The following is a 20,977-nucleotide window of genomic DNA, read 5'->3' as shown; positions in this document are numbered from 1 at the left end:
ATACAATCTTCTAACCTTGGATAAATAGCTAGGTCAGTTTTCTATTAGATACTTTTGGTACTATTATCAAAAGGCACAAAGAAGGGTTGTGACCCAATTCTTATGAAAGGAGGTGACTCTTTCACCAATGAAGTATAAATGAGAAATCGTTTCAAGCATTCAATGTTCAATCATCACTCCAAAATCCAACAAAACAAATCCTCCATTCATCCATCAATCAACAATCCCTAAAGAAATCAAGCAAACAAACAATCAGTTAGGTCAATCAAATCATCATCAATCATCACTTCATCTTGTGAATAAGATAAAAACAATCCAGCAATCAACCATCACTTTACTAAATCAACAATCTTAGATCATCATCCACCAATACCTCAAATCAACAAATCAAAGGAATTCATTCAATCAATCATCACAGACATCAATTTGGAAATACAAATAGAGAGCAGCAACTTGTGTGTGTGCGTGCGTGCATAGGGGTGTGTGAGTGTGTGTGTGTGTACTTGTTACATCTGTTTGAGAATAAATCTATTAATTCATCAAGAGATATTTTGCTGGCAATGATAAAGAAATTTCCTTTAGGAACATATTTTGAAGTTCATGAGACCCAAGCATGCCCACCAAGATGACTGTTATGCTTGTAGGCCAGAGGCATTAAGTGCCCCTAAGTTTGAGGCCCCATCAAGTATGCCACTCTAAGATGGTTGGAGCCATTCTCATGGGTTGAGGCGAGTTGCATGCCCCCAAGTCAGAACAAGGACAGCAACCTCCAGGGTGGACTGAGGGATGGAGGAGACCTTACGCTTGTCATACATATGGACCAAGGGCATTGAGTGCCCTTGGGCTTGAGAGTCTTATCAAGTAGGCCACCTGGGATGGATGGATGTGAGCTCCGCGCATGCTCTCAGAATACAAAAACAATTATCCTTGGGATTGCAGTATGCAAGCTATTCCTAATACATTCCTAATATGATTAAATATTGGAATATAATTGCTCAAAATGAAATTGATGTGGAATTAGATATTAATATGGATTTATGTAATTAAAAAGCTATTATGGATTATTAATATTTATTGTAGTAATATAAGTTTCTAGTGACTATTGACAAGTGCAGATCCTAAACCAAAAATAATTCCAATTAGGATCTTTAGAGTGGGCAACTTTATTACAAGTTTATGTCACTGAGCATTATGCATTCTCATCTTGAAGTTGATTTTTTATTTTTGGGCTTAATCCAAGTAAATCCCAAAAGGGACAGACATCACATGTTCACCTAAACGTGTAGGTCGACTTGCATTTACCTTGGATATCTGCATGTCCATAAGATATCTAGTGTTGCTGTTGCTCAAGAAAGGTATAAAAATGGTCCAACATTGCATTCAAAATTTTAATCAATTGAGAAAGGTTCATAAAAATACCAAATAACAAGTTGTGCAAACAATTATGAATTTGTGTTCACAAAAAAGGTTATTTATCATTCACGGTCGTCCAATACTTGAGCTTAATGAAATGGTAAATCAAGATACAAGGTATATGGGTACGTGAATCTTTATCAGAAAAGAAACCTTGAGCTAGGGAGATAGAGGCATGATGCACATTTAATCTAGCAATTAAACAAATAGACTACCCCTTATAAATCAATGTTTCAGCAGTAGGAGAATAGGAAGTATTAGGTGCAACCACATAAATGCAAGACCACGTTTATCATTAAAGAAGAATGCTCCTACCAAAAAAATGCAATGTCAATGCATGTATGTTAGAAATTTTGGCATTCTTCTAGATTGTTGAATATTAGAAGTTAGAACAAAAACAGACAAGAATTCAACCTTGAGCTGTTGTTGCCCACCATAGAAACAACAAATAAAAACCTTCAATATAAGCTGAAAATAAAAAATACAATGGTTTTGAATCATACTGAACTCAGATTGCGTATAAAAATAAAAAGCGTACCTGCCCAACTCCAGCAATAAGAAATCGTCCAGACTGTGCAAACGTAAGTGAATTAACAAATCCGGTCTGTTTTCCACATAGCACAACAAGGCATCTATTCAGATAACTGACATAACATGAACATAGGCTTAATATTTGAAACAAAATAAAGTATAGCCTCAGAGCATATGAAATGCACAAAACAAGAAATATAGCATAAAACATAATACTAATGGAATCGTGATTGTGTACCAGCCTGAAGACCCAAAAATTTAAAATAAGAATATAATTAAATATCAATCTGAGAGAGAGAGAGAGAGAGAGAGAGAGAGAGAGAGAGAGAGCGGAAAAATGCAGAGAAATGACAAAAAGATTGGGAGCACAAAAAAATGGAGCAATAAAGCAGAATAATATATCAATTGAAGGAAAGTCTCAGGAGGCAAGAAGAGGAAGGGCAAGAGGTGAAAGTCCAAAATCTGCAAAAGGCTTCTTCCAAGTTGAGTGTGAATCAAAGATTCAAAAAAAATCAATAAGGGACACCTTGGCTAATGGATCGAGCTGGATTCTACATCAAGGATTAGGAGCCAAACTTTGACCCTTCTAACCACAATGTTTTGAATACACAATTGTGGATTAGAATGTATAACCGAACTCTAAAACTGGAGCTCTTTGCTCCTGGTAGGACTAGACAATTACCTATACACTTTCATAATGGCTGATAAAATAAAATCATAAAATGATTTTGGTTATATGTGCACATTTGTGCCTTCCTAAACCTACCACACAATGCCATATTCAATTGGAATCCGGACCTAAGAAAGGAGCTGAATACAAAAGGATGAAGTCAAGGGTTGTCAGAGTTCTACCCTAACTGCTCAAAATGTGGTCAAATCAAAGAGAATTGCTAAAGAATTCAAAACAACTGCTAGCCTTGGAAGAACCGAGTCTCTCGAGAAATAAGAAACAAAATCAAACCCCAAAACCTGGCAATAATTAGGTAGAAATGGAGATTTGCAAATAATATTGCATACAAATCATACTTTGTTAGGGGGATATTTGGATATATAAGGACAATCTACCTTTGATATCACCTTGAATCTTTTTGGAGGTGCAAAAAAAGTAGGGGAATATTCACCCCTAGGGAGAAATGAGAAAAGGACAAGGAATCGATCAGCAAACAGCCCACCCAATTCCAAATGAAAGATAAGCGGATGCAATACAAGGAGAAGAATAGGAACAAGTGCAACAAGAGATCCTCAATTATCAAACATGAAATCACTTGAAAAGAACGACACTAGTGATGAGTAAAATTAGTAGTATTACCTATATCTTTGCTCAAATTGAATATTTTTCTTGATCAAATGTATATGGCCCAACTATATGCACTAATAAAAAGAGTTCGGGAACAAATTATCATCTTTATTGATACCATTCATGTAATGTCCCCTTTCAGAACTAATATTATATCAAATCGAATATTTTTCCACAATTAAAAAAGGATTCAAGAAAATAATTATCATATTTATTGATACTATTCACGTGATGTCCTTTTTCAGAACAACTTATAGTTTGCTCTGAATTCACAAATCCAAAATGAAGCAAGAGCAAAAATGCAGTTAGAGTTGTAATTCTTAGCAGTTAGAGTCGCAATTCTTACTTAAATAAGATGAAATAAGTTGTATGAATACCGAAAGTCCAATTTTTCATATCAGCTTGATCTCTTAAATCAATCTCCTTTATCAAATGTTATTCTTCTACTCAGTCTACTCTCAAAATCTGCATAACACTCTTTTACTGTTATTCCTCCATTTTGGCTTGGAATGATAACTCTTGTATACTTTATTGGTAAAAGGGTCACCACATTTCATTAGAATTGAGTCAACACTTATCAATGCTGCCTTTGAGAATAATATAATATTCCCCAAATTGCTCTCCCTAAATGTCCTCAAATGAAACACTTGCCCCTTCATATCTTGCAATGTGAGCTTGAACCACACCTCTTCATCGTGGCTCCCTTTGCAAAGTTTACCCCTCTTTGGATGAGACAACCCTTAATAATTATGCCTTTGGAAAGAGTCACAACCCTTGAAAATTGGCCCTCTTTCAAAGAGTAACAAACCTCCAAAATCACCACGTTTTCAAAGAGTCACAACCCTTCAAGACTTTTGACCTTTGAAGGAATCACTTCCTTATTTTCTTCTTATTTCTATTTATCCTCTTCAATTAATCTTCCTTGCTTCACACCTTCCATTTTATACTCTCTCCCCCTTTCAAATGAAGTTCTCCTCCCACTATATATCACATGTTTGATCGAGTTGCACCTTTTCATTTCATGCCTTTTGACCCTTCACCAACTTAACTAAAATTAATTATATTATATATTAATATTTATTTTATTACTTTATATTTTATTTTTATCCTTTTATATTTTGATTTAATTATGTTAAATCCTATTTCAAAAAGGGGACGTTACATGCCCTTCCCAAATTTGCTCATCCTCAAGCAATGATTAAATGATCATGGAATCTCATCCATATCCACCTTCCACTGCACAATTATTATCATATGTGTTCTCTCCCTTATTTTGAAAGTGAATTATGATCAATAGTAGAAACTTGACAAAGCTTGAGAGAATTTTTTCTCTCTTCTTCTAGAAAAAAGATCAAGCCCATCTCATAATGGTGTCAATTGAATTTGCAAATGCCAATGTTCGCATGATAGCATACCACAAATTCATATCTTTTTGTTCACTCTTAGTTATTCTCTTCTTCTAGATCAACTAAAAACATAAAGCAAAGCATGGATCGTACACTTGAAAACATGATGCATACACATGAATGCGTGAAAACATGGAGCATTCACAAAGAAAACAAGTGAATATATCGAAACACAAAGCATAACATTAAAACACAAAACATACACATAAAAAAAATGGAGGGAACACATGAATATAATGTAGCCAAAGTTAACTTGGTCCACAAAATAGGTAGGAAAGTCCAACCAAGACCAGAACCATCTCTTAGGGTAATCAATTCACCACTTAGGCCACATGAGGCAATAACATAAAATCGGGACCAAAACCATCCCTTGGGGTAATCAATTCATCATTTGGCCCACAGGAGGCAAGGACGCCCAACCAGAACCAAATCCATCCCTTAGGGTAATTAATTTATCATTTAAGTTTTTAACCCACAAGAGGCAAGAATATTCAATCAAGACTAGACGCATCTTGTAATGTCCCTATCATAGATCACCACAAGTTGCAGAGAACATTAGCCTATCAATTAATATAACAACCCTTCATCATTTATGCCCTTTAAAAGAGTCACAACCCTTCATAATTGGCCTCTTTGAAAGAGTCACAAGCCTTAGTAATTAGTACCTTTTCAAAGAGTCCCAACCCTTCAAAACTTTTGCCCTTTGAAGGAGTCACATCCTTATCTTTTAATTTCCTTTTTTTTCTTCTATTAATTCTTCCTTTCTTCATACCTTTCCCTTTTTACTCCTTTCTCTCCCCTTTCTAATGAAGTTCTCTTCTCTATTTATATATGTCATGTTTGAAGGAGTCACAACTTTTCATTTAATGCCTTTTGAACCTTTATTGACTTAATTTTGTATTGTTATATTTTAATATTATTAAATTTTTATATATAAATTATTTTTTGTTCTCTTATAATTTTATTTTATTATTACTTATTATTAGGTCCTATTTCAAAAAGGGGACATTAGAATTCAACAAAAATATATTATTAATGAGATAATTTAGCGGTTGTTAAGAAGGTGAAGCAATCATAACTGGACTTTATATTATTTGTAAATGGAGCAAGTTTACCAAACACTAAACTAAAAGACGCACCCTTAACTTGGATAAATCGTCATTTGAGTTTTTTTAATATAACTAAAGATACTAGATCAGTAGCAACTGGAAATCTTTCCCACTTGTGCATAAAGTATGCTTGTTATTCTTGGATCTGACCACTTCTCAATTTAGCTACTACACAAAGAAGATCAAAACCTAGATCAATGCCCGTTTGAATTAGAAAATATGTGGCTCAAAGATCCAAATTTCAATTCCAGTATGGAATAACAACGAGCTGACGCTAAGTCACAAGGTTCTAATTTGGGTTTGTAATAATAAAATTAAGATTATGCAAGGGTACAAATTTGAAAAAACAAAATCAACATTACAATCGCCTTATATAAATTTAATTATTTTGAAGTAATATATCCACAAAATTATCAAAATAATTTAACATTACCTATAAGAGTTTCTGGATTAAATTGTGTCGAATAATTTTGCATCAATGTTCCAAATCACACTCAATTATCCATCATCAAGATGAAAATAAGAAAGCATAAGAAAAATAGGATAAAGTTACAAACCTAAACAAGTGAAATAGAGTGGGAGAGGTGGAAAAATACAATTGTAGAGAACTTGTGATGCAGGAGCATCCTGGGTTTCTTTATAATCCTGCACATTAGTTCATTCTGCCTAGTTCCAATTGGGCCGACTTCGCTCACATTTAATTTTGGTATAGTCAAATTATATTTGATGAGGGCCGACTTGTGGTTTCTCCATGTTCTAGAATTATCCGTAAGCCATTTTGGCAAGTATAAGTAGGGTGTTTAGGTTTAGGGTTAAGGTAGACTTTTGGGGAGAGTTCAATAGAAAAGAGATATGTGGATTTAAAAAGCTGATTTGAAGATCTGGAAGTTGTACATTTGTAATTGGTCGTAACCCAAAAGGCCTTACAGCTGGGCATGTATGCTGAATATTTGATGAATCAATAAATATATCCTTGTTCTCCCTCTCCTTGGTGTTGTTCCTCGTGTTTGCTTCCGTTGTGTTAACTCTTGTAGGGTGGTTTTGATAGCTGGGTGTGCCTTTGGCCCTAGTTATTCATCCCTTGCCTGCATCAGTTGGTATCAGAGCCCGAAGTTCATCCTTGTGGAGATTGGATCGTGTAGAACCCTGATTTGGATCTGGTTGTAGGGTGGCAGATCTGTGGATTTGACCTATAACTTGCAGAGGGTTACGATCTTGCAGGAACCTAATTTGTAAAGATGGTTCGTGGTAGAGGAAATAATGTTGATAACGCTATATTGAATCAGTTAAGACAAATTGCACCCAGATTAGATGATGTGGAGACAGCCCAGAGGAGAGGAGCGCATCTTGAAGATGTAAGTGATGATGAAGCAGCAACACCAGACCATAATCCAGAATCTGAAGAAGATCGAGATGAGGAAAGATTGTTGCAATTATTGTCTAGGGCAAATTCAAAGCCTGCTGTAGAAGTTGTCCCTTATGATGGGAAATTGGATACAAATACTGTGCTAGATTGGATCTCTGATATGGAGAAGTTCTTTTGGTATGAAAACACTCCTGATAACAGAAAGGTGAAGATTGCAGTCACTAGGCTGAAAGGTCATGCATCATTATGGTGGGAGCACTTGCAAACTAATAGACAAAGGAGAGGAAAGGAGAAGATAAGAACTTGGCCAAAGATGGTGAACAAGGTAAAGAACAAATCCCTTTCTGCTGATTACCAAGTTAGCTTATTGAGAAAGATGCAAAATTTGAAACAAAGGGACATGACTGTGAAAGAATATACCGAGGAATTCTATAGATTGGACATCAGATCTGGACATGTGGATGATGATGTTGAGAAAATTGCAAGGTACATTAATGGATTGAGACTCTGTATCACATGAAAAGTTCTAGTAACACTATGAGGTGTTCAAGTCATTTCAGATTGACAGGTCTAGAAAATGTGTAACTGCTATTGAAAACATCCCCAAATCCATCATAAGCCTCCATGCATGATACAAGTATTATGGTGAATGGTCATATCCCCCCCATAATATTGATGTAGCCCCTCTATCATATGGTGCGATAGTGAACATTGTTCCAAATATGCAGATTTTTCCAAATTTGACTTTATGTTAGATATATTCTAGAAGTGTTTAATGATATTTGTCTCTTCTGAAGATGAACATGATTGTTACCATCCCTATTAACAAAACATTGTTCAACTGGATCACGTATTTCCTATCTCAGCTACCGCTGTGATGACCCCTTCCTTTTGGTAAGTTTTCTCTCAATTTGTTTAGGGTGATAATATAATTATCTTATTTTGACAATAGACGTTACACTCTTACACTCTTACTCATTGAATCAACATTCCCATTTCATACTTCCTTATCACTAAAATTATGCTATCAATTTCTTATACAACTGGAGACCATATTTTTGTTATGATGACATTTCCAAACCATTTTCTTCACAATAATCAATGTCCTCAAATATGATTGCTGTCTAGTTCGATCTTGGTTATTGACTTATCATAGATTGGGATGATACAATTGCAGTCTTTAATAGTGCCTTGTGTTAATTTGGATCAGTTTGGATTTTTCATTAAACTCCTCAACTAAGTAAGAAATGGACCGACTTCCTATGAGACCCCCATCATTGTTTGTTTATATGTGGCAAAAATACTGACCGTATGTTCTAAGTGATGAATCGATTCCCTTTTCTCCAATTCGGTGATTATATCAATAATAAGCATCACAAAATTCTTCTGTGTCTTCACCTTTCAGCAAATACCCAAAATAGTTGATTTAATATTATTCCTTGGGTCGATACTTATGCTTTGTTAGCATGTTATTTGTATATAATGATCATCAGTAGTTTCTGACATATGCTGAATAGACACAAAGTCTGAATCTTCATTCGTACCATTGACTATGTATTCTTCCATGTGTATTCCCTGGTTGGATATTCATTGTCTGATTATATTCCAATCATATGGGATATTATTCGATTTATAAATTGTAATCCCTCTTTTTCCATCATAGTCATCTGCGACTAATGAATTTACCCTAGAGTTGAATTTCTGTCTGATAGCTGAAAGAGAAACTGAGATTTTTTATGATATATAATTGTGAGGTTCTATACTGGTCGCTGATTCTGACTGGACCTGACTTATGTGATTCCTTCCTTCTTGATTATTTCTATCAATCATTTTTATTAATTGATTGAGGTGTCATCCTAAGCTATAGAAAACTGGATAATATATATTGATGTCTGAATTGAGTCTAATCATTGATGCTTATAGTACCAACGCTGCCAATAGAGAATATTGCTGGAGCATTCGAATGAATCTCTGAGATAACTTCTATTAATATTCATCTTCCTTTACAATTCAGCAATGGTAGGTTTTTGTGTGAAGAGAATTTTGTTCAATTCTAGTTTCTGCACTGTGTATTTAAAATATGGTCTGTAGAACAAGTCTTCAAATGATAGTAGACCTGATTCTCTTCCATAGTGTGGATGCTCAATAATAGGTATCAATGTAAGTCTTGTTTGATGAGTCAATCCTTATATTCCATTGACTCGAGTATACGTGGTAGTAGGTTAATTGTGATACCTTATCTTCTTTCATTCCCATAGCTGAGATGAAGTTTGTTTTGCCGGCAGATACCTTCCATTTTTGTTGTTTGATAATCCTCTATGCACTATACATATATAATCTTTATTATATCAACATTGTATCTTATGATTAAATCAATCCGACTGTAGCTATAATCTTAACAATATGCACTCAAATGCAAGGAAAGTTTTACATCAGAAGTTAAAAAGGCAGAAAAGCAAGCCCTTAATGTAACATATATTTGCAATATGCAATAGTGCAAGACAATCATCTTTTAATGAGTCGAATTAGATAACCTTAGCATTTAACTTCAGCAATATGAACTTCCCACTAAAAATATGCTCACTGGTGCTATTTAAATTTTAATTAGGCCTTTTCTCATCTGACATTGACTTCAGAACAGAAAAAGGTGATCTCATTTCTTACCAAAGGTATATCATGCACAACTTTAAGGCTTTTACTGCTGTTCTCAATAGCCCACAATCGCACAATTCCATCACCAGCCCCTGATGCAGCAAGATCACTCCCTCTACACACTGCAAGAGCTCCAACCCAGGACTCTACAGAAGAGCTACTTCCCATTTTATGTGTTACGTTACCATTTCCTGCATCCAAGCAAAAAATTCAACACAATGTTTTAAACACATAAACTAGAGAAGAAAAGAAAGAGAAACAAATGAACCAAAACAAAAGCGTGTTAAAAACATAGACATCCAAAAAGCAGTAACAAGGTCCAAACTTGCAGGTCGTGTAATGTCTCCATTTTGGATTTTTTTTACAATGCAATTGGTGTTGGCTTTGCAGGTTAGTGTCAGCCTGATCAGAGGAATAATTTACCAATGAGCTTAGATGGTTTAAAGGAGTCATTAGTACTTTCACATGTTATTTACGACTTCTGGTTGTTAATGTTTTCGAACCAGAATACAGGAATGTGATAACAAATGACACAATAACTTATCCTGAGAAAACCCTCCTACTCAGGGGTGGAAAATCCAGCCCCACAAAATATAGACCCTTTTATAGAAAGCTAAAACAAATACACAGGGCTCTTAAACTTCTGATTATCAATACCAAACAATCGATCAGTCAGTAGTATACGAAGTTCAATCACTTCAACTATGCAGATACAGAATATAAAAGTTCTTCAAATGAGATTAACTAACTCACTCAAATCTGGTTTATCACAGATCACATACATACAAATACAATATCATAAGATGCGCTTGATACAGAAGATTTACTCATATTTCAGACCAGTAAATATCTATGCAGCAAAATGATCAAACACCCAATACTCTCTCTCAACCCAATTTCTCTCCAACTGAACAGTATAATAAAGGCACCAATGATTTATCAATTAATTATATCTCTTTGAATAAATGACATTATTTCTCTTGCAACAAATTTGGCTAGTTACAGGGGTTGTCTTTACAGTCCACTCATCCTTGATTTTTAAAAAAATATCTACCATAGAGATTCCGGAATAGTATAGAGAGAGAGAGAGAGACTTCAAGTTTGAAGAGCTGCAGTTGTGACACTTATTTTGCCTAGCATAATTGCTAATTGCACCTTCCTATGCAAATTAATTCATTTTGTTCAATGTTGTCTTTTTTAACCTTTCTCAATAGATCAATTATTTTTGTTCAATGTTGGCATTTTAATCAAACAGTGGCATGACATTAAACCCAAATTTCCAATTATCATTTACAAATTGCTTACCAATATCATTGCCATCATTAACTTGTGATGATGTCATTTCTTCTGGCTTTTCCTCAGCGCCATGATTCTCTGAGAGATGTTGAATACCCGCATGCCCATGTGCACCTTTTGCAATAAAAACCGGTTTTTTCCGCATCATGCTCCAAAGTTCTATGCTTCCATCATCAGAACCTGATATAAACTCTTCATTGTTGACAAAACAACAACATTCTAAAGATGCTGCAGGTCCTCTAAACACTAACTGTGTCTCCTCAGGAATCTGCACACCAAAGTTAGTCATTGGGGAGAATCTATTAAATAATCAGTAAACCATAACCATCACACAAGCACTCTAAAGAAAAAAGGCCATAAATAGATTTCATCATAAAAGTTGAAGCCACTGAATGGATGGTGATGGGAATTTCTAGTTTATCTGCCTTGAACATCATTAGTAATAAATGATCCATCATTTTATATAATGTCAACAAATAAAATACTAAAACTATACAGGGAAGCTAGAAAAAAGGGGTAAAATATTGTGAAAGATAAAACGAACTTTTCACAACCACGGGAATGCTCCATAATATAGACACTAGATTGGGAGAATGATATGATGAGCTAAGCACCTACACCATAAGATCATTCAGATTTTCTAGACAAGAAGTTTCAAAGCAAATTACAGCAGATCTTGGTATTTGTTTCATGACACACAACACATACTGATAGCAAAAATTTCAGAATACTATCATCAAACACCTCAAAAGAAGTGACATTATTTTTTAATGTAAACTTGAGCTGCTATATAAAAAATTATATATGAAACAGGATATCTCTAAGTGCCTAAATCCTTCCACCAATACATTAAAAGATACCTTCCATAAACGCAATGTGTGATCACGTCCAACAGAAAGAACTCGTTCTTTTCGCAAGCAATCTACCATTAGGATTTCACTTTGATGACCGTAGAGAGTATCCATGTACAATCTGTCTTCTGCACTCCACAATTTGATTGTGCGATCAAATGATCCAGATATGAGTTGCTGTGTACCTTGCCGAAAAGCTAAACAAGACACAGCTCCCCTGTGACCTGGAAAGGCCTGCAGTAAATAGAGAAGATTAAAAATTGAATGATTGCTCTGCCCAGATTAATAATGGATAAGCACTAGAGGTTATGAAATTTGTACTTGAATATGTTCCCGTGTGCGGGTATCCCATAGATGAACAAAACGATCTAATCCTCCAGTAGCCATGTACCGGCCATCAGAACTGATAGCCATTGATAGAATATGTTTGCTGCGCTGCTTCCTATTTAAACTTTTTGTAGAGGCTTCCTTGCTAGGCCAGTCATATTTCTCACTTGCACCTGTTTCAACATCCCAATGAAAAATAGTACCATCTTTTGATGCTGAGAAACCCTTTGAATCATCTTCTCTTAGAGCTACAGCTGTTACAGACTGCTTGTGTCTTTTAACAACTCGCCACTCTACCTGATTGGAAGGCTTCACAACCCTGTTGAGAATTGACCTTTAGCATTCATTTATTATACGGAACCAAACTAACATACCACAACATATTGTCTTGAATTTCCATTTACTAAATGAATTCTTTTCAAAATTTTGAAGGGCTAATCAATAATTTCCCGTGGCACTTATTAGAGAAATTTGGAATTTGGAATAATTGTCCACTCAATTACTTACTACTTCAAACCATCATACGAGGCTATGCATTGAACTCTTTTACAAAACTCAGCACCAACCACACTATCAACATTTCTTTAGCAAAAAAAAAATATTACCAATAGGCTGGATAGCTATTCAAAATTCATGATATAAACATCAAAAAAAGAAACTAAAACAGCTATAAACATTCATGCGCATAGACTTGTTCCTTGAATGAAGTATGCACACATGTAACAGAATCAAACGACTAGGCAGTTCAGTTGAATACAATGCCTTTTCTGGAAGTAGAGAAAAGATAAATGCACCAGCAAGCTATCATAACATCTACGAAAAAATTATCTTTAAATTGTATTTTGTTAATATTTCATTGACAATCAAGTAAACAAGCAAGTATTTTTAGATTAACAATCTTCTGTTAATATTTCAGATTATCATAACTACTAATTTTAAGTGTTTGAACCATTCTCTGGTGAATGAAACTCAAAAACTTTAAAATAAAAGCCCTGGTCTAAATAAACACAAAGAATCACCTCAAGAAAAAAAGTTCTTATAATAAAAAATTTAAACACAAGAGGTTTGAATCTCCAGGCCATCAAGTTGCTCTTATTTGTCGCATCAACAATAATACACAACTAAACCAATATACAGTTGAGAACTCCAGACACCAATAAAAATAACTAAAAGATCATTGTAATTTGACGGCATACAGTCAACTGTACTTATTTCTGGTGCAAAAGCTTAAGCTGTATATCCATGGCATCATTTAGAGTTGGATCCACACCCAAAAGAAAAACGTGCAGAACTTGTCCCAAAAAGATAATTTCTGCAATGTCCCTAAATTTAAGTTCCACTAAGGCCATAGCTAAAATAAAAAATGTATAGTACTGCAAAAATGCGAAGTACTATAACAAAAATTTAGGTACTATAAAATCATAACTTCAACTTGCAATGTATAAACTTACTGATAACCAAAGCAGAGTATCTCATGGTTTAGAGCCCCATAAAAGCATAAATCGTTTGGGGAGTAAATCCACAAACCAGAGGAGTGGGATTTTTAAATCCGCAAACCAGAGGAGTGGAATTTTGGAAAAAATCGACAAAAATCAGATATAGACAAAAAAATGTGAAAAACTCAAGAAAAGCAGTCAAGAACTGCGCTTCTTTTTTAATTAAAGGACATTTCCATAGAATGGATGAAAAGGGACATACATAATGATTCAAAGCACTTGCACAACCTCCTGATATATTTTAAACTTGGAGTACTCAAAGTTTTAACCGTGATATTGTTTGTTTAGAATTCAATCAAGCTATGATTTGAACAACAAAATATGATGTGGCCTTTCTTATTTTTCAAAATCAGAATGAAGCTACGAAAATCTTCATATTCATTTAAGTAGAATTCATTTGTGATATTGCTATCAAGATTCGTCTGTGTAGTTTTTGAGTCAAACTCATTGACCCAAGTTTCATGAGTAGTAGTTTACAATATTCCATCTCACATAAGAATGAATGGAACACTATGCACTCATTACATCCAAGTGGTGCTCACAAACGTGAACCACTAGGACTTCCCAAAAGGTCACCCATCCCAGTACTACTCCAAGCATAAGTGCAATTAACCATGATTGTACCTTAAGAATCATTCTTTAGAAAGCCTCTTAAACTCATCAATTGATAAGTGGGAGATGTTTTCCACAGAAAATCTAATCGTTATATTTACTATCAGGATTCATCTATGTAGTTTTTTAGTCAAACTCATTGACCTAAGTTTCATTAGTGGTTCGCAAGAACCCATCTCTTATGAGATTGAATGGAACAATTAGCATTCATTGCATCTAAGTGATAAAGAGTGAAGCACCAAGACTTCCCAAGTCGTCACCCATCCTAATAGCGGTCTAGCTCAAGTGTGTTTAACAACGAAGTTTCCTCCAAAGTTAATCCCACTTGGCTTGCAACCCCATTTACATAACCTTCAATATGTGTTGTGCCTTATGAACCATTTATTGGAAAGCCCCTTATACAAATCAAATAATAAGTAGGCCATATTTTCCACAAGTAGTCAAACTATGATATCTCTATCAAAATTCATCAGTGTAATTTTTGAGTCAAACTCATTGATCCAAGTTTCTTGAGTAATGGTTCTCAAGAATCCATCTCTCATGAGAATGAATGGAACACTTAACACTCATTGAATCTAGGTGATGAGCAGAGGTGAAGCATCGGGACTTTCCAAAACATCACCCATCCTAGTACTATTCCAACTCAAAGTGCACTTAACCACAAAGTTGCCTCCAAGGTTAGGCCCACTTTGTTTGCAACCCCATTCACAAAACCTTCAGCAAGTGTTCTGCCCTATGAAACATTCCTTATAAAGCCCCTTAAGCTCATCAAATGATAAGTTGGAGATATTTTCCATAAGTTAAATTTTGATATTGCTAATAATTTTTGAGTTAAACTCGTTGACCCATGTTTTGTGAGTAGTGGTTCACAAGAGCCCATCCCTCATGAAAATGAATGGAGCACTAACCACTCGTTGCATCTAGGTGAAGCTCGTAGAGGTGAAGCATTAGGACTTCTCGAGAGGTCATTCATCCTAGTATTATAGCTTAGACATGCTTAACCATGGAGTTTCGTCCAAGGTTAAGGCTACTTTGCTTGAAACCCTGTTTGCAAAACCTTTAACAAGTATTGTGCCTTATGAAGCATTCATTAGGAAGCCCCTTAATCTCATCAATTGATAAGAAGGAAAATTCATTATTTAGAACTCTCTCAAGTTCCTTTCATTATATACACTCAACAAACAATTGTATACAAAGTTGGCATGACATACACATATGTGAAGTGATACATACACGTGTATATAACAAAACAATTCTATATATGTTGAACATAAAGACTGAGCTGCGTGAATTATAAATTTAATTTAAGTTATAAATATTGAGCAATTTCATAAATCATAAGAACTTATATGTCATAATTGACAAGCCTAAAGTGATTTATATAATTATCGACGGGTTCTTTGTTTTCTCTAAAATAGATAGTGAAAAACAATGTTACCCTGCTCTTTTAGATATATTGCAACAAATAAGGAAGCTTTGTTATGATCTTCTTTTGCTTCATATTGCAACAATTTAAATATTTGAAATTCACATAAACAAAATCAATGTTAGAAAAGAAATATTATCAATCAAGTTATACAATATATTCAATGCAGAGAGGAAAAATTTCTTTGTAATTGCCTATCTCTCATGCCACTTCCCGAATCTACAATACTTCGCGACTACGCAAAACTTTCAACCCCACTTTCCCAATTGCATCTTGAACGCCACGCATCAATTTCGTAGAGAAACACGTCATATTTTTGCAAGTTTTTCCCATCACAATTGCTATTAGAGTTTTCGCTAGTTTCCCGTAATTATTTTGCTTATCAAATTGTCACTTTTTGCCAATTAATCATCTAATAAATTGCAAAAAAAGTTGAAAGTCGTTGACCAAAAATCCTTGATTTTTGGGAGAATGAATCACTGCACATGCCAACTAATGATTAATCACACATAATCGTGATTTTTTGTCATTTTTTGCTTCTATGCTATTAATATTTATTAATAGACAATAACAATTAATATTTTGAAACTACTTTGTAATATTAATTATAAACTATAAGAGTTTGTTGCTTCTTGTAAACGGGCAATCTATAATAGTCATAGTTACACCGCCTTCGGGGACGGGGGGACGGCAGAATTGGGGGGCAAGTTCCTAGGACGGGCTTACAGAGGGGCCTCAATTTGGGGACAACGGGGAGACGGTGGCAGGGGACGGGGCGTTGTATATACTATACATACGATACTTAAAATGCTAGTTATGAAAAGATGTATTGCAATAGAAGATATAAAGATGTAAAAGTGTCAATACTTGAACATTGCATTGAGTTGGAACATCGAACATTGAACATAAATAGTCAAATCAGCACATAGTAAACATTGGACATCCCCCCATCCTCAGTGAAGGTGGCAGAAATTGACGGTGTCGCTTGGGATAGGGGGACAAAGTCCCCAAGTACCTGGTGCATCCCCTTCTTCGAGATGTGGGGCAAAAGGGGAGGGACGTGTCTCCATGTTACTATGATAATAGTGCATAATAATTATAGTTTCATAGCCCAAGTCCCCGGTGCATCCCCGTCTCTTCATAGCCTTTGCTCATTATAAATTAGAGGTTGCTGGCATTTGGAACACAAATACCAATCTGGCAGCGCTTAGTACATTTGCAGCGATCCTTCGCGAAAACCAACAAATAATGCTCCTCAACCAAAAGCCAACTACTCTACAATTATTGGTGTTGTCTATTATGATAATGGTCAAGATAAAGATGTAATCAACACATGCACCATCTTCATCTCCCCCTTAAAATCCACTATTATTAGATGCATTTTCCTTTTACAAGTCACTTCAATGACTTTGATTGATCAACAACTAAAGGTTTCCATTATTCCATCCATGATATGGATACCTCTACCTCATCCCACAAATTACTTATGGGCTTCAATGGATCCCTTACGAGGTTCGTCTTTTGCAATTAGTTGTCACATACCTCAAAACCTAGGCACTTGTACCCTTTTCAATCTTCATTAATTTATCTGAGCATTTTTTGCCAACATGGTGAGAAGAAAATGTTGAAAGTCAATCCCTTTGCATAGATACATCTATGAATGTGATAATTGGCAATCTCTTGAAACTCTTGTAAAATATCATTTCCAGCTATTTGATTTGGTCTCGTGTAAGAACCATGGATTGTTCTTTAAGTGTGGCCAAAAGTGGGCAATTCCTCTACCAAAAGTTCAAGATCAGATGGAGCAAGGGGGCTCATTTCTTGAGGCCCTCTCCACAACCCAAAACATATGTTACATCACCAAATGTAAAGAACTAGCCTATAGAGATTACTATAACAGTGTGTCGTGGTCCCCAAGAAATTGAAGATGAGGATATTCCTTCCAAATGTCCATTTAGCTCTTCTAGAACCCATATGACTACCATTTCCCCACGTATATAAATCACCAAAAAGTGTTATACAGCACAGCTGAGATATTCCCCACATGCTAAAAGCTCACCACTAGTATTAACGAGAGCCTCAACATGTTTTGGATGTGAAACATTGACATCTACAGCATGGCCAAGTCTACCTCCACAAGCAATGCTCCTATACATCAAGCACTACAGCTGACTTCTATCACAGACTTCTGTAACTATTTATCTACCCCCTTTTACCTCATTTCACAGTTCTTGTATGATTTCTGCATGTTTTCCTCTATAGAATCATATGCGACTATATTTGAGGATTGTTTTAGGTTTGAAAGTTGCCTTTTAATGAATACAGTTTTGATTTGAACTATGAAAACTCTTCATGCCTATGACTATATAATTGCATGCTTGTATGTATTACTCATCTTGACAGATTCAAAGGAACAAAAAGTTTCCATATTTCTGAAGGAATTTAGGCAACTACTACAACCAACCATATGATACAACTTTACGTTTGCAATATATCATGCCCATGCTAGAGATCATGTTCTTAATAAATAAACCTAGGATATACAATAAAATATAATGGCAATTCATTATAATAGGCCACCGCCAACCATATCTACAAGAATTAAACAGAAGAAATTTATTTTAAAAGGGAAAGTAGAGTTAGAAGAAATTATAAAGCAATTTAATTTTTAATAGGGTTGACTGGTATATTTTTTATCATTAAATAGCGGCTAGGGGCAGCGCCCTTGTAGTAATATCTAAAAAATCACATCATTGGGCAAGAGACTGTATTCAAAATGTCCTGATTATTACTTCTATCTGTAATTCATCTACCCCTCAACCGAACATCTTCTATAAATCCTACTAAACAACAACCCATCCAGGCATTTCCTTGGCAGCACAAACCTTGACTAGGCATCCAGGGCCACACTTAGAATGAATGGCCAAATCCTCTTTCACAAGTAGCTCCACACTAGAGGAGGCAACACTGATATCTTTGACCTGAACACTCTCCTCATCCCTAGCAAGACCTTCCAAAACGAATTACTTCTGCAACCAACCAGGCCACACTCCTTTAGTAGGTCCATCAATTTCTTCAGAAAAGTATTGCATCTTGCCACCATCCACCGCTACACAATTCTAGAACCATCCACCCAGCAAAGGGGATATCTCTTCACTTCCTTCCCTCATTGACATATCACATAGTAGACTTTTAGCAAAGCGATCATCTTCTTTTCATCAATGTTCTCCTGCATATGGTCTAATTCATCAAGGAAATTTTCTTGAAAAGCTTCGGACACAATGCAACCATATCCTTCGCTTCACCAACATTGTTCAAGACTGCAACAAACATTGTCGTAATATCCATATTCACACAACAACAATGCTCAGATGAGAGAAAATCCCCGCCCAAAAGCCTATGTACTGCACAGACAACCAGCCCATGGCTGTAGATCAGAAGCTTTTCTGCCATTTCTCTAATTAAAAAGCAGTGCCCCATTATGGAAAGGTGTGAGTCCCCCAACTCTGGAAGCTACAAGGGTGAGCAAAATGCATTTGTAGATGGGAGCATTCAAGACATTTTTGGAATGGAAATCGAATAAGCAGATCAGCAATTTGGATTATATATGAGGACCTATTAAGGAGTGAAAGACAAGTCAATATTAAGGAAGAGAACTGCAATCAGCAATGACACAGCAGAAAACTCAGATGAGTTTTCTTTTCAGAATTATTGAGTTGAATGATAATTAAATTTCATCATTTTTTAATATTTAAGATACAATACAGTTTTCAACCTAAATAGGAACTATTGTTCTAGGGCAAAAATAGGAAATGTCCCTAAAGAGAAAACTACACAATATTGCCCATGTAAACTGACACTAGTTCTGTTGCTCCTTGCAATGTCTATCTTGCTTCTTTAAAACGCTGTCGTGCTCAATTTCTACCTTTAGGACTGTCTCTTAACCAAAACAAAAATCAAGTGATTTCATGAACTCCATTGCTCGATGTTCTTATCAAGAAAAAGTTTTCTCGCACGTGATACCTTCAAAATCATCCTCCCAATTATTACCTTAGCCAAAAAGAGAATTTTATCAATCCGATAAATAAATTTAAATGAAGAAGGGAAATACCTCGAAGCAAGAAGACGCTGCACACGGCCGCTCTCTTCGAACTGCTCCTGCTGAAGAATCTCGGCAACAAGCGAATCCCGTTTACCCCTCCGCCCTTCTTCATCTTCATCTTCTTCGTTTTCCTCATCCTGATCTTTTGTTATTTCCCTAATTTTGTCCAGATAAGCTTTGGCCAACTTAAGTCGCTTATCATCAGCAGTCTCTGTATCTTCCAAGGCGACGTCTTCATCTTCTTCCTCCCCATTTCTGTCAACAAAATCGTCGTCGTCTTCTTCGCTGCTGTGAATCTCCTCCCCTTTCCCTCTTTGTCGTTTAAAGGTTTTATCGTTGAAAAATGGGTCATTGCCAATTGCAGGAGTTTTTCTTTTTCTGTTACTTACTCCTCCTCGTCCTCCTCTTCCTCCTCCTCTGGATACATTGCTCTTATGGCGCTGCTGGTTTTTCTTCATATTAAACATTGTCGGAAATCTTGATCCTTTCAGCTCTAACAATGGCGGCACCTTCCTTCAGAAACTCTGTGACTGCCACTGCATTTTTTCATCGGCTTAAACCTCTGAAAATAAATTTTAGGTTTTGGGGGACTGAATCTTGCCTAGGCGACCGAAAAGAATTAAATTGGATGGAAGGAATATTTTTTTTTTTTTAATTATTTAACATATACTTTTACAAATCTACGTAACTATATAAATTTTACAAATTTACATAACTATATAAATATTGGTAGACATATTACAATACTTTTCAGATTAATTTGAAGTTGTTTTCATTTAATTTTTGATAACTAGTTTTAAAAATAGTTTCACATATAAATAAGAAATCTATTGGTTGTAAGTTGAGTATGATCTTCAAGTAGGCCTTCCTTGTGTGTAGAAGGTCATTTTCTATTAATAGCATTTATTTCCTTATCCAACTTTTTTTTCTATAGGGTCTTTATTTCCCAATGGCCAACCATAATCAAAGTGTTCAATGTCTCCAAAAATCGTTGGTGGTCGAACATGCGTCTTTCAAGGAAGCATTACAAGAAACCCTCTCAATCCTAGATGGAGCACGCTTCTACAAGTAGTGATCAACCACATCCACCTCT

The 20,977-nt window shown here is 35.4% G+C and overlaps 1 protein-coding gene across 2 annotated transcripts in view; it reads right to left on the bottom strand.

Annotated features, from left to right (window-relative positions):
* The window catches only part of LOC149575984 (U3 snoRNP-associated protein-like EMB2271), a 45,700-nt gene extending 25,224 nt beyond the window's left edge, over positions 1 to 20,476 (bottom strand). For both annotated transcript variants that reach the window (XR_016360713.1, XM_089816112.1), the window contains exons 1-6: positions 19,894 to 20,476; positions 12,243 to 12,567; positions 11,931 to 12,155; positions 11,080 to 11,338; positions 9,787 to 9,965; positions 1,952 to 2,017 (exon numbers count right to left, since the gene is read on the bottom strand). Coding sequence is in view for 1 of the 2 variants with exons in the window: in XM_089816112.1 (XP_089672238.1) it covers positions 1,952 to 2,017; positions 9,787 to 9,965; positions 11,080 to 11,338; positions 11,931 to 12,155; positions 12,243 to 12,567; positions 19,894 to 20,351 (1,512 nt within the window). In the remaining variant the exon portion in view is untranslated. The remainder of the gene's footprint in view (positions 1 to 1,951; positions 2,018 to 9,786; positions 9,966 to 11,079; positions 11,339 to 11,930; positions 12,156 to 12,242; positions 12,568 to 19,893) is intronic.
* Positions 20,477 to 20,977: the final 501 nt, after the last annotated feature.

The sequence above is a fragment of the Cupressus sempervirens genome, chromosome 1, assembly GCF_028749045.1.
Source record: "Cupressus sempervirens isolate cs-2001-9-10 chromosome 1, ASM2874904v1, whole genome shotgun sequence".
Classification (NCBI taxonomy): Eukaryota; Viridiplantae; Streptophyta; class Pinopsida; order Cupressales; family Cupressaceae; genus Cupressus; species Cupressus sempervirens.
The sequence above is the reverse complement of the archived record's forward strand: the minus strand, read 5'-3'. Positions and strand labels throughout refer to the sequence as shown.